The 18667-nt window shown below is 42.7% G+C and overlaps 1 protein-coding gene across 23 annotated transcripts in view; it reads left to right on the top strand.

The window, feature by feature from the left end:
* The window catches only part of LOC118504642 (protein groucho), a 184214-nt gene that overhangs the window by 104165 nt on the left and 61382 nt on the right, over window positions 1-18667 (top strand). For 16 of the 23 annotated variants that reach the window (XM_036039377.1, XM_036039391.1, XM_036039376.1 and 13 more), the window contains 2 exons: window positions 5836-5927; window positions 16512-16575. In XM_036039377.1, coding sequence (XP_035895270.1) covers window positions 5836-5927; window positions 16512-16575 — 156 coding nt within the window. Of the gene's footprint in view, window positions 1-1777; window positions 2486-4990; window positions 5439-5835; window positions 5928-16511; window positions 16576-18667 lie in introns of those variants that run through there. The other 7 variants (XM_036039387.1, XM_036039383.1, XM_036039386.1 and 4 more) reach the window with 7 other exon arrangements.

The raw sequence follows: 18667 nt of genomic DNA on the forward strand, positions 1-18667 counted from the left end.
GGAATGGAGGAAAGGAAAGCGATATTGTAAAAGCGACCCCATAAGTCACGATTTGCTTTGATACAGCCGAATGCGGATAGGTGACCGAAAGGTATAAAGGTGGGAAAGAGACAGCGGCCGAGTGACACAACGGGGTGAGAACTGTGTGTTGGAAAAGGACGGAAAAGCGCTGGTGGTGAACGAATGAACAAACATAAAAGGAAAAGAAGGAGGACGAACAGCCAAAAAAAAAAAAAAAAAAAAAAAAACAACGCCAACCATAGACGAAGCATGGAAATTATACATCGACAAGGACGACGAACCGATGACTCTGGGCTGAGGAAACACACACTTCAAGAGTAGAGGGATTGATTTACAAAATTTCGGTTCACTGCTTCTGGGTGATTTTGCTTCCCTTGTTTCCCTGTCATTTTTTGTTGTTGTGTATGCCTCGTGCTCATTCGGGGTGCTGTTTGAGTGATGCGTGCCATCGCTTATGTGTGCGGAACTGGGCCTCGAACGGATGGAAAAAAAATAGACGCGATTCACCACCAGCGTGAACCAGAAGCATTCAGGATGAAGGGAAGGCAAAGGAATCCTCCGGAAACGGCAGGGTGTGTGTGTGTGTGTGTGAGAGCGATTTTTTTATTCGTTATCATCAGCCAGGAAAGCGAGACAAGCCATAAAAACACATTCCCCCGAACCCTTGAAGCGGTTGGAGAGTTTTTTTTCCTGTGACAAGCTTATCCTGGTGTTTTTTTGTTGCTACTTCTGCCTTCTTTTAGCTTCTGTTCCATGTTTTCTTCATACGTTCGTTCTTGTGCGTTCGTGTGTGCATGCGTGTCCTTTGTCCTTTGCTAGCGGGTTCGTACAGTGGCAAGACAAAAAAAGTATGGCCGGAAAATCCTTACATAGCGGAAGAGTCGGTGGTGACGAGTGGTTATGTGTACGACGCATGCCAACCGTGGGATATTTGTGTGTATGTGCATGTATGTGAAGAGATTTTTTTTGCCTTCATTCACTAGAAATATGCAAACAAGAAAGAGAATGTGAGGCCCCGTTTTTTGACGGATGATTTGTGTAGGCCACACATCGGAGGTTCGAGGGTTTTGATGTTACGCGTCGTTGCATCTAGCGCCATTTGCGGAAGTAAATAGTTGATATGGGCCTATAATAGCCCAGTGTAAAGGAGTCCTAATTGAAGGGCTGTTGTTGTTGTTGTTCCTCTCAGGATTCCCTTCGTTGGCTAATTACGCATATTAATCTCTTGATTGCTCAACTAAAAATTGATCTTTATCCAGCGCTAGTCTACAGTCCACTTTCCCTAATCCTTGCTGAAGGATCATCCGTCTATTAGCCATGTTGCTAATTAGCTCAACACTCTCAAACTGTTCGCATGAGAGATTGGCTTTTACTCCAGCCATTCAAGTGGTCGGACTTTTCGATTTCGGCCTTCCATTGTAAACCCGGAGCTGTGCAGCTTGGTTACGATGAAATGAGCAGCAGCAGCTGGGTTTTCGGTGCGTGAATTAATATGAGGGCTTTTTTCCCTCTCCCTTGCATGCAGCAGCTGCTACCAGTGGCTCCAATTGAAAACCATCGTACAAAGGCCACATTGCATGCCCGCTCGTTCATTACCGCTCGTTCGTCTAAAGGTGACAAATATTCTGCCCGCGACCCTTTCTGGCCCGTTCTCAAGGATCGCTTGCAAAGGGCGTCCCATGTTGGCGTTGATTCAACTGATGCTGGTTGTTCGGTTTGCATCCCACCAAAGGATCGCTTACACAGACGAAGGAGAAGAAGATGTGGTGTGCGTGCGTGTATGTTTACCGAGCAATCAGCAACCACCGGGAGAAAGCGCAACCCGAAAGCGGCAAGATAGGACAAAACACCACCATAACCCACCAATGATGGCGCAACGGGTGGAAATAATGTTCCGTACCGTTTTATTCCACGCGTTCATTCACACTCACGAAGTTTATCGTTCAAGTGTGGTGATGTTGTTTTTTTTTTTTTTCATTCGCGAAAATGAACACTTCAGATAGAGCTAGATTTTCCCTCCTCACCTTGACTCACTTTTCTTCACACTGATAAACAGATAAATCGTGCACCAGACTGTCTCCAGACGAAAATCGCTCGTTCCCAAACAAAACGCATGTAGAAGGGAATGGTTGAAGTTCACGTGAGTGACCGGGAACTGGTCCTAGCGTGAATTGTGCCACTGAGTTCCCGTCGTTCGGGTGTTCGGGTGGCTGTGATTCGAGGAACGCGGTTCATTTGTGTGTTGAACGCCGTGGTGTACGGGAGGCTGCTGCTCTGCAGTTTGGCAGAAAATTTCAACTTGTTTCACGTCTATCAAGACGCGCGCGCGGTTGAACTGAGAGAGTCTTTTTTGGGCAGGAAACGTTTACCAGTTGCGAAGGTTGGGTGAAGGCAGCAGTGTACGGTGGATGCGGCGGTGGGCATCGTGAAAAAGTTCGAATGTTTAAGCGGTGAATAATCGTTGGTATAATATTTGCGTTTGTTGTGATAAGTTTTAAATTTGAAATTGTAAGGCACCAGAATAGTGGGATGTCGTTGATGTGTTGGTGCTGGTACAATACCTCGAGTGAAGCAAAGTAAAACAAAGGCGAAAAGGCAATAATTATCGCTCGTGCTAGTTACTAAACTGTGAGCAAGTGGGAAGTTAAACCCTCGGGATTAGTGAAACTGTTTCAATATCCAACAAATCCTCGTGCAACTTTAGCATCGTGCCAGAAACTCGATAGCTTTAAAAAAAACAAAAGAAAAAGATAGAAAAGTATTCATTTCAATGTGAATGTGTCACTGCGAACCACCGCACAACTCATGGCCCCTTTAGCTCATGCTTTCCGTCAGACCCGAAGTAAGGCGTCGTAAACGCAAACGTTTATGTCGATCCTACGGAAGGATAACGAATTTCGAAGTGAAGCATTGCTTTACGTGTGTGTGTAAGAATGTGCGAGAGGGAGAGAGAGCCTTTTTGAGAGCAGGAGCGAGAGAGAGAGAGAGAGAGTCCTACCATAAATCGCTTTAAACGTCAACTTCCCTCAATGAAAAGGCATCCTTTACGGTAGCCCTACTGCAAAGGCGCATTGGGTGATGTGTTTGTGTGTGTGTATGTGTAGTGAAAGAAGGATACACAGCAGGATGTATATGTATATGAGAGCGGCATGTTAAAAGGCCAACAACAACAACAACAAAAAAGGCCAAGTGACCATTCGGCGGTAGCGAACAGAAGGGAAAAACATGTGACAGAATGGTACAATCTCGTGGTTCACATCGCTTCTGGTGGTTGGCGTTGGCGGCCTCCATTTCACTGGTCGCCTCTTGCCGCGGTCGGCCCTGGCAGTGGACAATTTAATCATTTATTAAAGCATATTAAATAATCGCATTAAAAGCGACTCGTCATCCTCATCATCGCATCCTCGTGTCCTCGCCGTCGTCGTTCTCGTGGTTGGTTGTGTGAAGCGATGTACACAGTGCGGTTTGTAGGGATTTGTTGCGACGAGTGGGTGCGTGTGTGTGTTAGTGGTGTAAATATGTAATATTTTCGTATTGTCCGTGTGTGTATATCTGTGCCCTGTTCGTTGAGCAGGATACGAATGAAAAGTGAGAGTTTGAGAGTGTTTTCATCATCAGGAGTGAAAATGAAGTCACTAAATGAAACAAACAACAAGCACTCGGTGTGTTGTATCTCTCCTTCTGTAGCGCTCTCACTCACTCTCCTCGATGAGCTGTTATGCTTCAAGGGAAGAACAACGTCAACATGTTTCGAAAATTGCTTTCCCAAACAACCAGGAGTGTGCGCTCCCTTTCATGGACATCGCATGGTGATGCGCTTGCTCCGTGTCTCTTCGCATGTCCGCACCATTCGCCTGCCCGTGGGGTGTCTTGTGCGCTACGTCACTGACGACACCAACACATAAGCGGGTGCCGTAAATTGGGTGCGTTTCGTAGAAAACACCGGTATCCGTTTCGGTGGAATTCTCGCCATGCAGGAACACACACTCAGACACGCTCACGGGACATGCTTGCGGACGTGTATCCTTTACAGCCGAAGTGAAGCGTGAACCGGGAGTTGTGTGAACCCGTCGACCGTACCGTTTATTGCTGGGTGGAAAAGCCCGTCCTTCCGTGCGTGTGCGAGTGTCCTTGTGCGTGTGTGTGTGTGGGTTCAAATGATCGCTTAATTGAGTGGCATTGCTGCGTGCTGGTATGGGGGAAAACCGGGGATGATATGATGATGCTCATTTGACAGTATTTAATCAGTGAATGCAACTTGCATTATGTTTTTTCCGTTTTTCGTGCTTCATACGAGGTTTTTTGCTGTGTGTGTTTGTGTTTGTCGTCGACCACAATGGTCGGTGTCGGGTTTCTATCTCTTTCACTCTCTCTCTCTCTCTCTCTTACCAATGTGAAACCATTCCAACTCTTGTCCTCTCATTTTTCAATAATTTGACATTGATACCACCGTTTCTGCCAGTTCATTTGTTTCACTTTTCATTCGCCACGTTGAGTGGTAGTTTATGAATAAAACATTATTATTGTTACGATGAAACAATATAGGTCCTTCCTTCGCGCGCGCTCTCTCCCACTCTCTCTCTCTCTCGCTCTCCCCACTACATCTGTCGACGGAAAGGAATTAATCAGGTTAATTATGTTCACACTTTCGCTGTGTACGGATGAATTACACAAAGTGACGGGTCAGCATGATGTTCATCGTGCAATGAGATAACGAGATTCATGAGCGTGCACAGTACATGTTACTTGTAATCGTTTTTCATTTGGAATGTAACCGTATAATGAGAATGGTGTGGCGATTGTTTTTAGTTTTGATGTGATTTTTCATGTCAATTTGACCAATAAAAATAAATAAATTATGGCAAGATCATGAAGAAAATGAGTACTCGTAGTCTTAATATTGTAAGAAAAAATTAAGTTAATGTGCTATTGTGATTTTATTGTGCTTGATAAATAAGAGCGTTTAAAGCTTATTTAAATTAGTGTTTATATCCTGTTTTCAAGTGAATTAAATATCAATCGTGAAGATCTAAAGAAAACAAAACCACATCCAAAGAAGAAAATTCCTTTATGTTAGTGAAAGTGTCAATTGTGACAGCTGAAAACAGTGCGAAAACAAATGTGTAAACCAACCGTGCCCGGTCGACAGCATCATCGGATGTCCTAAAATCGTCCAGGATATCTGCGTCGTGGAAAAAAAGGAAAACATTTTACCTGTTGGTAGATTAAATTCGCTTTGCGCTTGCTAACCGTGTGCGCCTGTACGCGTACGGTTACGGTTTGACAAATTGGCTCCGGCCGGCTACCATCGGCTGCTTTCTCACCAACAATATCAACACCGATATCAGCAGCAAGAGCAGCAGCAGCAGCAGCAGCAGCAACAACAGCAATTTGATAATATGACTGCCAATTTGAAGGTGCATTTAACTATAATTATATTTAATTCGTGCACATAAATAGTTAATTGACCGTTGGGTGGCGCAAACCAGGACAGTTTGTGGGTGGGCATAACCGACCGCAAGTTGGACGTTTGCCACACACGAGTCGGTTTGTTTTGGTCCTGTTCGGTAGCTGGGTGATTGGATGTTGTTTGGAGGTGGTGGGATTTTATGACCTATTTATCAGTTTTTTCTTTTGCAACACTAAAACACCTGACCGTCGCGTGAAGTTGGTATCAAGCCTGTATGAGGATTTGGGTGACTAATAATAATGTTTTGTGTTGTAGTAATATTGAATATTTTATTTACTAACTCTTAAAATGTTTGAATATTTTGGAGTTGACTTTTAACGCATTTGTTTCTTTAATCTTTACAGGGACCGCCTCCCCAGGGGCGTCAGTTTACGATAGCGGAAACGCTGGAACGGATTAAGGAGGAATTCAACTTTCTCCAGGCACAGTACCATTCGTAAGTATTGCTATAGGGAGATTAAATTATTTAATTTATAATACCATCATGGCTTTAAACTTATCGTTGAATGTCTTATTTGGAATCTTGAATCCTGGTTTATTTTCGTCTAACATCTCCAGTTTAGACCAGTTTGCTGTTGTGATTGAACGATCCAATACCTTAATACCCACTCTGGGGATCTTAGTTATTCAGCAGTAGCAATTCGGCGAACGCTTGATACAGTGTGTTGTGATGTTTATCCCTTTCGCCCGCGGACGGAATCAAATGATTAGCAGCTGATTATGATGTTAATTTTCAGAGGCTCCGACCGAGCTACTAAGCACTGGAAAACATGAGCGCTCCCGGAGGATATGTACGGGCTTGCTATTCCAAAGCCAACGTTTTGTCCCGGGTTTTGCGTCTCTCGGAATATTTGCCTGCAAGAGCTAACACCTACCACAGAAGCGTCTTAGCGCAAAGCTACACAAACGAAACTTGCTCGCGGCGGGAGAATCGTCGTTAATCAGCCTTCCGGGGCTACCGCCCCGTTGTCCAAGAGGTTATCCGAGAAGGAAACCGAACACCGCGTAATCATTAATTTAATTGTTATTATGCTCACGTGTGGCGCATATTTACTCTCACCATTACTATCGCCCACCGCCAGCGGATGCCGAGGGGTAGCAGAGCCGTATATTCGCCAACTTTTTGGATTATCCGTAGCGTGAGTGTGATGAGGTGGGTTGGGAATTTGGAAAGGATAGAAATTGAAATTGATAGCATCACAAACTATTGTGTGTGGATGGGGATTGGATTAAAGCTGTGTGTGTGTGTTTGTGTGTCACAAATTTGCCCTCGACACGACGGCTAACCTCACAATCAACGGATTATTCATTTCTTCCCATCACTGTCTGTCATACACCCTCTCTCGCTCTCGTTTGCTTACCTCATTCGCCGTCTCTCTCTCGCTCTCTTCTGAATCCATATTCTGCCGGGTATCAAATAACGTTAATGGATTTAGCTTTTCAATGGATCCTGCACTGCATGGCAGGCCCGAATGCATAACTCGTAACGTTAGGCTGGGAGTTCCACTGGGGGGAGGCGAAAGCAGTGATCAAGGTGATACGGTGAATAAACATCCTTAATCGCATTGATTAGCTTGTTAATTATGAAGGAGCAATTTCTCGGATAGAATTCATTTGACAAACAGGCTCTGAATGGGTGGTGCTTTACGTCAATGGAGCTTTGTGTTGTAGCTAAGAGCGTACCTTTGAATATTTGGCGTAGTTCTTGCAACAAAGGTACATTGTACAGTTTAAATGCTTCAACAATTCGTAGGTTCATTTAGTTACATTGCTCTAACTGAGGTTTTTAAAAAGATTGAAGTATTACAATGTTAATGAAAATAAATATTTCAACACAGAAAAAATAATTCGTCGCCGATGTGAACGGAACGGAAGAAGAAGAGCAATACAAAACAAAAAAAGAGTAAGATAAAACAAACGTATCTTTGGTTCGAGTACAGACCGGAACCGGAAAACAGCTTGATTGAAATTATGCACCAAACAAATTAATACGGCACATTGATGATGATGATGATACATCGGCGCACCCGGAGTTCCCCGATGAAAGCAGGAACGAATCGCTTTCGACCGGTTTTCGGTTAATATTAAGCCGCCGGCATATAATGATGAACGAGCCGATGAAGCCTGCCTGGTGGGAGAGAGGGAACGCGGGTAATGTTTATAATGAGGTGGCAAACGAAGGAACCACCAGCAGGAATCCAAACGCAAAAGGAAGGAAGAGGCCGTGAGGAAAAACCGACGTTTCAAGGACTACCGAATGAAGCGTAATGGAACTGGGGAGGGAAGCTAAGCTTGAATAATGGAATTAATGGGCAATACGACGCACCCTCGGGAAGATTTTTCTATCGGCGCGTTAGGTCGGGTGGTTGCGTCCCTTCCGCTGCCCAGGTGAGATCGGTGTGTCGATGGGTGTGCGATGCTGATGGTTGGGAATGAGATGGGTGCAGCAGCTGCTCCGTGTTATTGCTATGTAATCCTGCTCTCGTGTGCCCGATGCATTTCTAGCGATGATGCCTTATGGCGTTTGGCCCTTTTGCCTGCTGGCCGGATGGTTGATCGTGATTAGGAACAATAAAAACATGTTCACCTAGTTTTTTTTTGTGGTGTGGTAGTTAGTGCTGTGGCATTGAGTTGGAGGGAACACAGAACAGATGTAGTTGTTTGCAGTGTTTATTGGTTTCATTCGATTGTTTCATCTGTTTGGAAGGTTATTGCTCAGTTTCTACTGTTTTATGGTATAAAAATAACGTGCCTGTAAAGTTTTACTGCTCACGTTTTAAATGCTAAATTCACGGTTCAATTCGTTAAAGGATTATTTCATTGTACGAAAATTTGGGGAAAAAAATAATTGAAAACTGTTTAACAGATCAAAATGTGAACAAATATCTCTTTTGTAATGATTTTTGTACAGTAGGAAAGCAAGTTGTGCAACCAGAATATAAAATATGTGAGAATAACATTTAACAATTCTATTTTCTACGGCCACGGAAATTTATCTGGAAATATCAATTTTTTCGAATGAAAATGTTTTTTAGTTGCTTTTAAGAGATTCTCAACTTATTCCTGAAACACATTGAGGCGCAATATGTTTTAATCCAAGAACACCTAATAGAAAGGAATACTTAGTTAAGTGTAACTGGTCATTTTTATTTATGAACAGGAATCTAAACTTGCTTGACCATTCTCTTGCTTTTAGTTTTTTTTTTCTCTAGAGTGAAAACACTCCAAAAATTTCCCAAATTGTCGTACATTTATAAAAAAAAATCACCATATGTTTTTTCCTCTACAAGTTAAATTTCAAACACAAATCACCTTTTCTTCTCAAAAAAAAAAAAACACAAACAATGTCAGACGTAACAAAGTGCGAAAACGGCACAACGAAGTGCACCGGAAGTGGTGGCAACAAGAACGAATTAAATAACACCCTTAATCTCGTAATTGTTAAGCCATGATTGTAAAGGCACCGCCGCAACCCTCGGCAAGCGGACGAAGAAAGGATGTAATGTCGTACGGTCTGTGTAATTTCGTTACTTATCGCCGGACCACGAGCTACGAGTCGGAAAGGCAGGAGAGAAAAGTGCAAAACAATCCTTAGCGTGGCTGGACCGGCTCCTTCCTGCCTGTGCTCTTTAATTCGTTTGCTCGCGCCGTTTCGGTCGACCGTTGGCACAAACCGTTCGAGTGAAGAGCATAACTCACAATGAACGGGCCCATTTGTTGGCACGAAATTTGTCCTTTCGCTTGTTCCCCTTTTAGATATTTGGCCGCTTTTCCCTATTTTTTTTTGTTTTGGGTCACCACAACCTTCCCAACGCTCCTCGGTTAGTTATTAAACTCACTTTGCGCCCTTATTTGCACACGCGGGGCCCGATTTTTCTATTTATATTTCAATTACACCCTTCATTCGGCCACATTTCGCAGCACACGCCGCCTGTTTTCCCTTCCAGTTCCAAACACGCACACACACACACACACACACACACGAGCGCGCAGAGTCACACTATGCTCAAGCTGTTTTTCCCATCCTTAGCCCGTCGCCCCATTCCCTGCCAACTGTCCGTCCTTTGGCTCCGAGGTTCGGGGAGTTCGTTTCGTGACAACGGCGCTAAAATTGTTAACTTTTCTTTCGCGTCCCTTCCTTCTTCTCCCTTTTCCGCGCCTCTTCACAACCGGGTTTTCCGGTCGAGAGCAACCATTTTTATAGGATTTTCCTTACCATCCCCTTGCGCTCGCTCGTTCGCCCTTGTTTGAATTTCGTTTGTGTTGTACTCTACCTACCTAATTCCGTTCCCTGTTCTTTTTTTTGTTCGCCGTCATTATTGCTTCCCGGTTTCGGTGCCGTTACCGTTTCCTGTGCATCATTATGACCACTTTAGCGAATGTCAATGTGTGTGTGTGTGTGTGTTTGTATGGAAGGCAAAAGAGCTTATGCACAAGCTCACAACAAATACCTACTACCTACCACCATCATCACCCCGAGGCCAGCTGTCAGCTTTGCGTGTGTGTGTTGTTTGGTTTCGGTACTTCTGCTGATTTCGTTCACCGAACGAACCAACCAACCAATCGACCCCTATTAATTCGCGTATGTGATTTCATCCCTCGTCCTTTCGACGCTCCCCCAGATTATATCAGCGTTGTCTGTGAGCGGCGAACACCAAAAAAAATGAACAGGGAGGACTTTGATTCCTTCCTCCCCATTTAAGGGAGGGATTCCTTCCTTTTACGCATGTGTTTTTTTTTCTTCCTCTCATTGTGCACGCAAAAAGTGTCGATTTGCTTTGTTCACAGTTTTCGATCCCCCCTTCGATTTGGTTTTTCGATCCTTGGATTTCAGGCTGACGATGGGAGAGACGGGTACGCACGCGTTTTGGTTTGCTTTGGGTGGACGGGAGCAGGAAAGGTTTTCGGATTGTCGAGGGACACCTCCCTCCACCCTGCCTTTGCCTGCCACTCTCTTCTTCCACAGGAATCAAATATTATTGTTATTATAGTCCTTCCTTTGGCTCATCAATTTGCCCTCGTCCTTGTACGGTTCCTCTTCATTTCTGGTTCAGTGGTTCGAGGTTCGTTTAATGCGTTCGGTTTTTTTTTTCTCTGGCGCTTCCTTCCTTTTTTTTGGTCGATGTAGCGCGTCTCGCACTCACACCCCATACCTTGCTTCTTGCGGTGCCTCAAGTCGCCGTCATTAATATCTTGATTCACGATGACAACCTTTCGCTCGGGGCGAACGATCGATTTGGTTCGATAAGCTTTAACACTAGAGGTATGAGCATTTGGTGCGGGATTGTGGGAGCGATTGGTGAGTGATTTTGGACAAAAAAAATTATTCAGTTTTTTTTTGTATTTAATCGTTCACGTGTACTAAGGCTAATATTTTAATACTTTAGTGAGAATATTAGTAAAATAAATATTTAATTGAATTTGAAAACAAAATTAAAAAAGTTTGCTTAAAAAATAAAATTTGCAGGTAAATAATAAGAAAAATATAGAAACAACAATGATGAATAGAGGAGGTGTAATAGAGTACTAGAAAGCGTAGGAAATAATACAACTTATTAAAATTTCGATGCATATAGTGACAGTCAAAACAATAGGTCTACATAATTGTGTGAAATCTTAAAAGTGTGGCTGACCAAAATAAAAAATATATAAAAATCCAGAAATGGCAGACCGAGACCTCTTGAGCTTGTACTGCCAAGGAAGAAGAAGGTTCTCAATAATTAAGTCTTTTGTATTATTTCTTTTGGAAATAATAACGGATTATTCCACTTCCAAATTTGAAAGTAAATTGCTATAAAGCTTTTGTTTTTCCTTTATTTATAGAAACACCTGATTAGTAACGAAAGCAATAGTTTCAATGATTAGGTTATGTACACTTATTCTTCTGTCGATCACTGTAATTTCTAATTGGTCAAAACCGTAGCTTCTGCACGGTCACTCCTATGAGCAACAAAGCACTTCGAACAAACGGACATCATTTGTTCTGGTGTGAGACGATAGTACATGAGCTGAGTAGTGCAGATGGGCATTAGTATTTACTTTTATCACTGCTTGCCCGCTTACCAGCTTCCTCACACAGAGACATCGGTCTCAAAAACCACCAACCACCACACCTTATCCACAGGGCATACTTCTTCTTACATTACAAATAAAGACACAATCTCGCACTCGAGTACATTCAGTCCATTCAGAAGAAGGATTCTTCCATTCCACTTCTTGGCCGGCTCGTCCAAACCACCACCAAGGTAAGAGAGTCGGGAAAGCTGAAGTACACACTCGCAATCGAGAGACGGACAGTGTTATTCGCTCGATTGTAAGTAAATGTTCCAACAGGAAGCGATTTTCGAAAGCCCAGCGGTAAGTCTGTGTGCGTGTTGGTTTGGGTGCGATGGAAAAGAGGGCAACTGTTTTCAATCGACTCAATAAGTGGAATAGATGTTGATCGTGTTGAACATCGCAAACAAAAGCCCGAAAGAAATGGCTTAGGGTAGGTGAAAGAAATAGCTGTTGATATTTCCAAATGGCCGGAGGGAAATATTTTCTCCCGGAAAACACACCGAACGGGTGGGCGGGAGGACATGCCAGATTGGAAGACCGATTAGATAGCTTCCGGAGCCACGATGATGTTGAGGGTGACACACGGTAGTACGGGTAGAAAATTCGATTCCGGACTCAATCTGTGCTTCTATAGCAACGCCACAAGGATGGTTGCTGTATGGGTGTGTTTGTGTGCTTGAAAAAAAGAGAGATCGAGGATAAGTTTTTACAAGTGAGCTAGCAAAAGTAAGAAGACATATATGAATTCTTCTACCAGTAGGGAAAGGATTTGTTGAGAGGAAAATGCAGGAAAATGAATGTTCATGTCCTGCTTTTATGCTACGTCGGAGAAAGTAAGAAAGGAAGAAAGCGAACATTATATGTGGTAGTGAAGCGATTGCGGTCGAGTTGTACATTTGCACGTTATTGTTATTACCATTATATCCTTTTCTTGTCCCCTACCGGATTCGACCGAGGATCCTTCGGTGCTTTTCTAATGTAATAGCACGAACTGCAAAGCAAAATGCGGTTGGTAAATGTATCGTGGAAGTGTGAACATTAAGTGCAATTGGTTGTAGTAGTAGTAGTGGTGGTGGTTATGTTACCACCAAGAGCCATCACCGGGACAAAATCACTCACTTTAAACTGGTGACCCTTTTGGTAGCTCACAGCAGTCAAGGATTGTTACCCTAAGCCTGTGAATTATCCATCTATACCATATGGATGTTGTTCTCGTGTATCGCAGTGAAGAATATTTTACAAAACAAACCCATAATCCTTAAAAGCAGTATTTTTCCTCACCTCAATAAATTCCCTCAAGAACGATCGGAATCGTAAATCATTGAGGGATGAAAGCATATCGACCACCGTAGCAAAAGTACATTCAACATTACCAATCGTTCTTTTTTTTCTCTCTCCACTTTCTAAAAAAAAAATCTGAACCCCTTTTTTATCGAAACAATCATAATGAACAGATTTCTTTTTCCCTTTGCCACAAAACCGTTCCTTCCCGGGTTGCCGCCATCGCACGAAAGAAGGCTTGGCGTACAGTCCCGTAAGGGTGAATACATCATCTTCGCGAACGGGGAATATTAAAACAGGAAGCACTTAGCGCAACGAAAACGAAAAAAAAAACTTGACGTGAAGTGAATAATAATCATGAAAGCGATTCCTCTAGCCCATCGGACGACCCTTCGACATCGAAAACCTCAAAATCACCCTAACGATGCAATCGGCACCCGAGGACGAAAACCCCTGAAAGTACGTACCGATGGCGTTAGATAAGAAGGTGCAAAGCAAATAGAAGGTCCGTGGCGCAGAATTATGCTCGGTTCTCTCTGGAACGGAAAATCTGCTGCTGCTGCTAAAAGCCCCCGAAAACTGTCCTTGAAAGAGGAGATCTCACTTACTGTGTTAATTTACGCTCGCTCGCTAGGGGAGTGAGCAAAGAAAGGGAGCTGAAATAAAAGCGAACAGGAGCAGAAAAAAAGGAATCATATCCGTCGTTTCGTTTCTTTTGCTAATGGATACAAATTAAATCACTTGCCGCGCACCATCACCATTACCACTTTTCCCCGCGGGGAGAAAATCTCCCGTGTCCTTCTAAACTCCCTTTAAACCGTTCCAAAGTTTGTGTGTGTGTGTTTGTTTCTCGGTGTGTGTGTGTGCATGGTCGATTAATATTCATTCGTGTTTGAGATCCGTTCCACACCGAGTTTTAGGGATTTACCGATCCATTTTCGTGTGCCTTCCTCCCCCTCTGTCGCTCACCATGTCTTACTATTCGGGGCGAGTTGAAGATTTGAAGGCGTGTGCGCGTGTGTTTTTGAGGTGGCAAAAAAAACTTCCCTGGCACAGATTGCAAATCGCCTTTTTCGCTTGTCCATGGTTGCCAGTGTATCCTTTTTTGTTGTTGGTCGTAACGAGGGAACAACATGTAAATGTTACAAACCGAGAGGGGAGCCTCGAAAGAATAAACGAACCGGATCCATGTTTTTAGCGATGGTAAAGAAGGTGAAACAAAAAGCGTTGGTTCCGTTACGACCCTCCAAACGGTTTGGGAAAGTTAGGAGAAGCGTTTTGAATTTGAATACGCTCAACGCCAGTGGCCCGATGGGAATTCCTGGTAGCGAAATTAAAAACCTGATCCACAAGAAGTAAGTGACAAACACAAAACGAAACGGTGATGGTGATTTTTTTTATTCTCTCCTAAACAAGCAATCAAGCCAATTACAGAGAAAATCTTTGTTTTCCGAGCAGGTGTTGTTAATAATATTTTTGACTGAGGGAGGATGAAGTTAATAAATACAGTCTTATCTGCATGACATTTTTCTGATTTATTGAACCATGTAGAAGCTTCAAGACTTTTTTTTAAATGATATTTAATTTAAAGTGCTGTGAGCAACAACTAGAAGTTGTAAATACATTTTAGCTCTTCAGTTTACGTTTCACAGCTTGAAGATATCCTTACAGATATAGAAGCGGATTGCATTAGCTTAGAAAAAAATCAGAATGCTCTAGGTTTTTGATCCTTACAATAACTTAGGGGATTGTTTCAAATAAACAGTAGGATGTTGCAAATCTTTGTAAGATGGTATGCAATCATACAATGGAATTTATCATTCGATTATGGAATTATACAGTCGCCAATGCCTAGTGTGGCGGTCCGGCTCCGGCTGAAGCGATAACGGCGCCAGACACGGCAGGACCGGGGTTCAAATCCCATCCAGACCGCCTTCCCGTACGCAGAGCTGACTACTTTGCTAGGGATAGAATTAAGTTACAGAATGCCAGGAATGGCAGACCGAGACCTCCCGAGGTTGTAGTCCCCAGGAAGAAGAAGTGATCTCTGTGAGATGTGGTCTGACCTGAGAAACATTGTAAATTTTTATTTTACTCTGACTAACACTACTAAAACCTATAAAAAATTAAAATAGAATTTAAAACAAAAAAGCTCTTCAAACAAAAAGGGGTCTTGCTTAACCACCCAGTATTGCACACATTGTAGCTAGAACCACCACCTAGTAATACAAATAAAGAGGTGAAAAATGTAACAAATCATGGCACAAATTAAAAAAAAATGAAAATAAAATCCCGAATGATGTGTGGTCGCGCCCGTAACACTATGGCGTTACCGACGCGAAACAAAGAAACAACTTCTAGTGAAAAAAAACACACACACACAAACCCGCTGCGACGCTAAATAGAGTTCATGTTCCCATGCTGTTTGTCAGTGCAAAGCGTGTGTAACAACAGAGTTTAACGGGAAATGTGTACCTTTTTCGAGGTTTTTCTCTGTTCTGTTGTTTTTTTTTTTTCGTTGGTTTGAGGGTTTCAGCTATTCAAATTCAACCCAGCGAGGTGGTCCTGTCCCATTCAGGATGCTAAATCCTGACGAGTGTTACCGACACTACGACGTTCGTACATCCGCGAACCGTGGGTTTGTGCATCATCAGCGTAGCTTCCGACGTCTACCCATTTGCCTTAGATTTTAAATAAATAAACTGAATGAATGGAGGATAAAAAAGAAGCAGCTCAATCATCGTGTGCTGCTGCTGGTCGTTGTCGCTTGTTGACGATGGTCATTGGGTGCTTGTTTGTTTTTGGGTGGGTGTTTGCTGTCTTTTGTCTCGGTTTATTTTATTACACAGATTCGTCTGGCCCTTGTTTTTTCTATCCCGATACTGATGACATGAACAGACACACGGAGCAAGTTTTTGTTGTTGTATGCGTGTGAGTTTTTTCTGACAGTGGTGATGGTGTACCTGTAACTTCCTACAACACATCCGGTTGGTTAGATTCGCAATAACCACACCATACTTGGGGCTGATGGTGAAAATGATGTTTTTGAAGTGTTTTTTGTCGAGTTGGTGTTTTTTTTTTCTATCGAGAACTTGTTACAAACCCAGTAGTGAGAGAGCAGTGTACGTACCATGTTATAGAACCTTCAGGCGGTCATGTATACATGGTGTGGTTATCGCGTGTCTGCCATAGATCATACTGATACTGGTACGACAGGATGCTGCCTGGTGACATTTAATCGAACGTTGATCTCACTCCCCCTGGCCATATAATGAATGTTCCTGTTGCAATCCTTTTTTTCATAGTGTAAACTTTTTTTTTTGTTGCAAAATAGTTTTTTCAACGAAAAAAAGCAATTCTGAATAAAATATTTTTAACTACTGCCTCTGGAACTCTGGCAGGGTAATGGTAGAGAATCAGTTTAAACTTACTACAAGTATCTACATGCTTACAACAAGTAGCAATTTTGACTAAGACACATTGCGGCTACATAGCAATTTTCTCCTATCCGTATGTTAAATTCCATTCTATGATTGCAAAATTCCACAACGCTTTAACGAAATTTCATTATCCATTTGAAGCACTCTTCTAAGTGATTTGAAACTTCCACGATATGGATCGAAACCCAGTATCGTTGTTATATTTGGAACTAATCCTATCCTATATTCTCTTCCCGTTGCAGACTAAAACTCGAATGTGATAAGCTGGCGAGCGAGAAAACGGAAATGCAGAGACATTATGTTATGGTAAGTGAAACATTCTATCGCTTTCATTAGCCACATAAAGGCACAATGATACATAAACAAACAAAAAACGATTCGCCTTCCTACTTCGCCTGATGCTTTTCTTTACCAAACGAAATTATGATTGTTGTTACTTTCGTTTCTCTCCGTCTCGTGTTCGATCGTCCTTTTCGGCTATTTATTTGTTGCGAAATAAACTTCGCTGATTGGTTTTCGAGACCACCGAGTCATCAATCGGTTTCATTGTGTGGGTTTTTTTCCGGGATGGTGAGCTCCGAAAAAGAAAATCACTCCATTATCTGTCGCCTGTCGTTGTTGAGTGTGTCGACGGTTTCGCCGGGGGGAACTGTAATGTCCACATTCAACGAACGTTCAAGTAAATTGCTTTATTTTATTAGCGTGTCGTTTCGTTCGTGTGCAGTAGATTGGTTGATCTCCAGACCGGCAATCGTGGGCGAGCAATGACAGAGAGTAATAGACTACGGTATGGAGCGATGGAGACGCCTGGTAAGCGAAGAGGAAAAATCGTAATAACTTATGCTCAAACCAAACATTGGATGAACGGGTGGGAAATCCAATAAAATATGAGATACTTTCGGTGTGAGTGTAGGGAGCTGTAAGGAAGAGATTCTTTGAGTGAAGTTGTCTCTCTTGTTGTTATTAAGTTATATTAAATAGGTCGTAAGTAATAATGAGGTCGTTTTTAAGTAAAAGTGGGCGTTTTCATTTATTTTTATTTTATTTATTTTATTGTGTCTTATGACGTTTTTGGGAAAAATGTTACCAACCCTTAGTTGAATTAAGAATAGCATTTCGTTACAACCTAAACGATTGTGCTTGTCTGTTCTTCGAAATGCTATCAACCTTTAGCAAGGAATTTCAATCATATCCACTCGAACGCTTCCTGTTTGCCCAAATTCGATTGGAATGGAATAAGCAGCTAAGGACCCTAATCCAACAAAACCCTCACGCAGCTTAGAGGCGCATCTTGCGAATCGACTCAATAGTATGCTCTCGCTCTCGCTCTCTCTCACGATGAGATCATTCATCTGGAAAAGCTCCTACGCAGTTGGTTTTATCTCAACCAGCTATAGCTTCCCTAACTGCATTGCTGCAAGCGCAAGGATTGTCACACACACACACGCAAGGAAAATAAGACAATATTGTAACGCTGGCAAGGACAGGGGCAAAACAAAAAGCAGTGCAAATGTCGTGGACAGGGATCGATAATGCCATTTGTGTAGGGGAAAATGTGCTCTAGCAATCTCTAGCCCGCCGTAATTGGTATTCCTGTCTCCGACGAGCAATTTCGTTTTATTATTTTATATTTATTATCAATTAAGAAGCACATCTATAACGGCACTAGTGCTATTCGTTTACACTAGAAACGGCAAAGTGGTGACGGAGTTTGGTGGAGTAGGGGATGCGACGGGGTTGGTTGGCACGAACCAGCCACAAACATACCGCAACAACAAACACTCATACGTGCCAGCTTGCATCGGGCTGCTGAGAGTGGGCATCCTCCCAGCAAGGATTAGCAGCATAAGCCTTCCAGGAGCTTAAATCGGCACTCGGTTTTATGGTTGCCGGTGGAAAGTTTTTGCGCCACCACTCGTACGTCGCTTGTTCAATTTGCGTTATTGCAGTTTAATAAGTTAAATTAGTTGTTGAGAATACGGCAGGTTGTGTTGTACGGTTATTTAGAAGTATGCACTGACCGTATCTTCTAATTGTGATAGCAAATATTAATCAGGCTTATTTCAAATATATTATTGTATAAGTGGAAATTAAAACAATATATATAAATATTGGAAGAAATCTGTGCTTTATAGCAAATCTGACATTCTTTTGAGCGAGAGAAACTATAGCTCGTTTCGAACACGTGACCTAAGCACCCCAAATGGGCTAGTTTTATGGATCACTTTGCAATATCTTCTGCTCAAGGGAAGCACACAGGATAAAGAACGCTTTCTCGCCCTGCTCTGCGGTAAAAGAATGCTGATTGTGCCAAAAAAGCTTTACCATGAGTCCAACGTTTTTTCCCGATTCCAAGCTAGTGTCGATGACATTCGTAAAGAAAGTCTAGCATTGGGTA

Source organism: Anopheles stephensi, chromosome 2 (assembly GCF_013141755.1).
Source record: "Anopheles stephensi strain Indian chromosome 2, UCI_ANSTEP_V1.0, whole genome shotgun sequence".
In the NCBI taxonomy this organism is placed as follows: domain Eukaryota; kingdom Metazoa; phylum Arthropoda; class Insecta; order Diptera; family Culicidae; genus Anopheles; species Anopheles stephensi.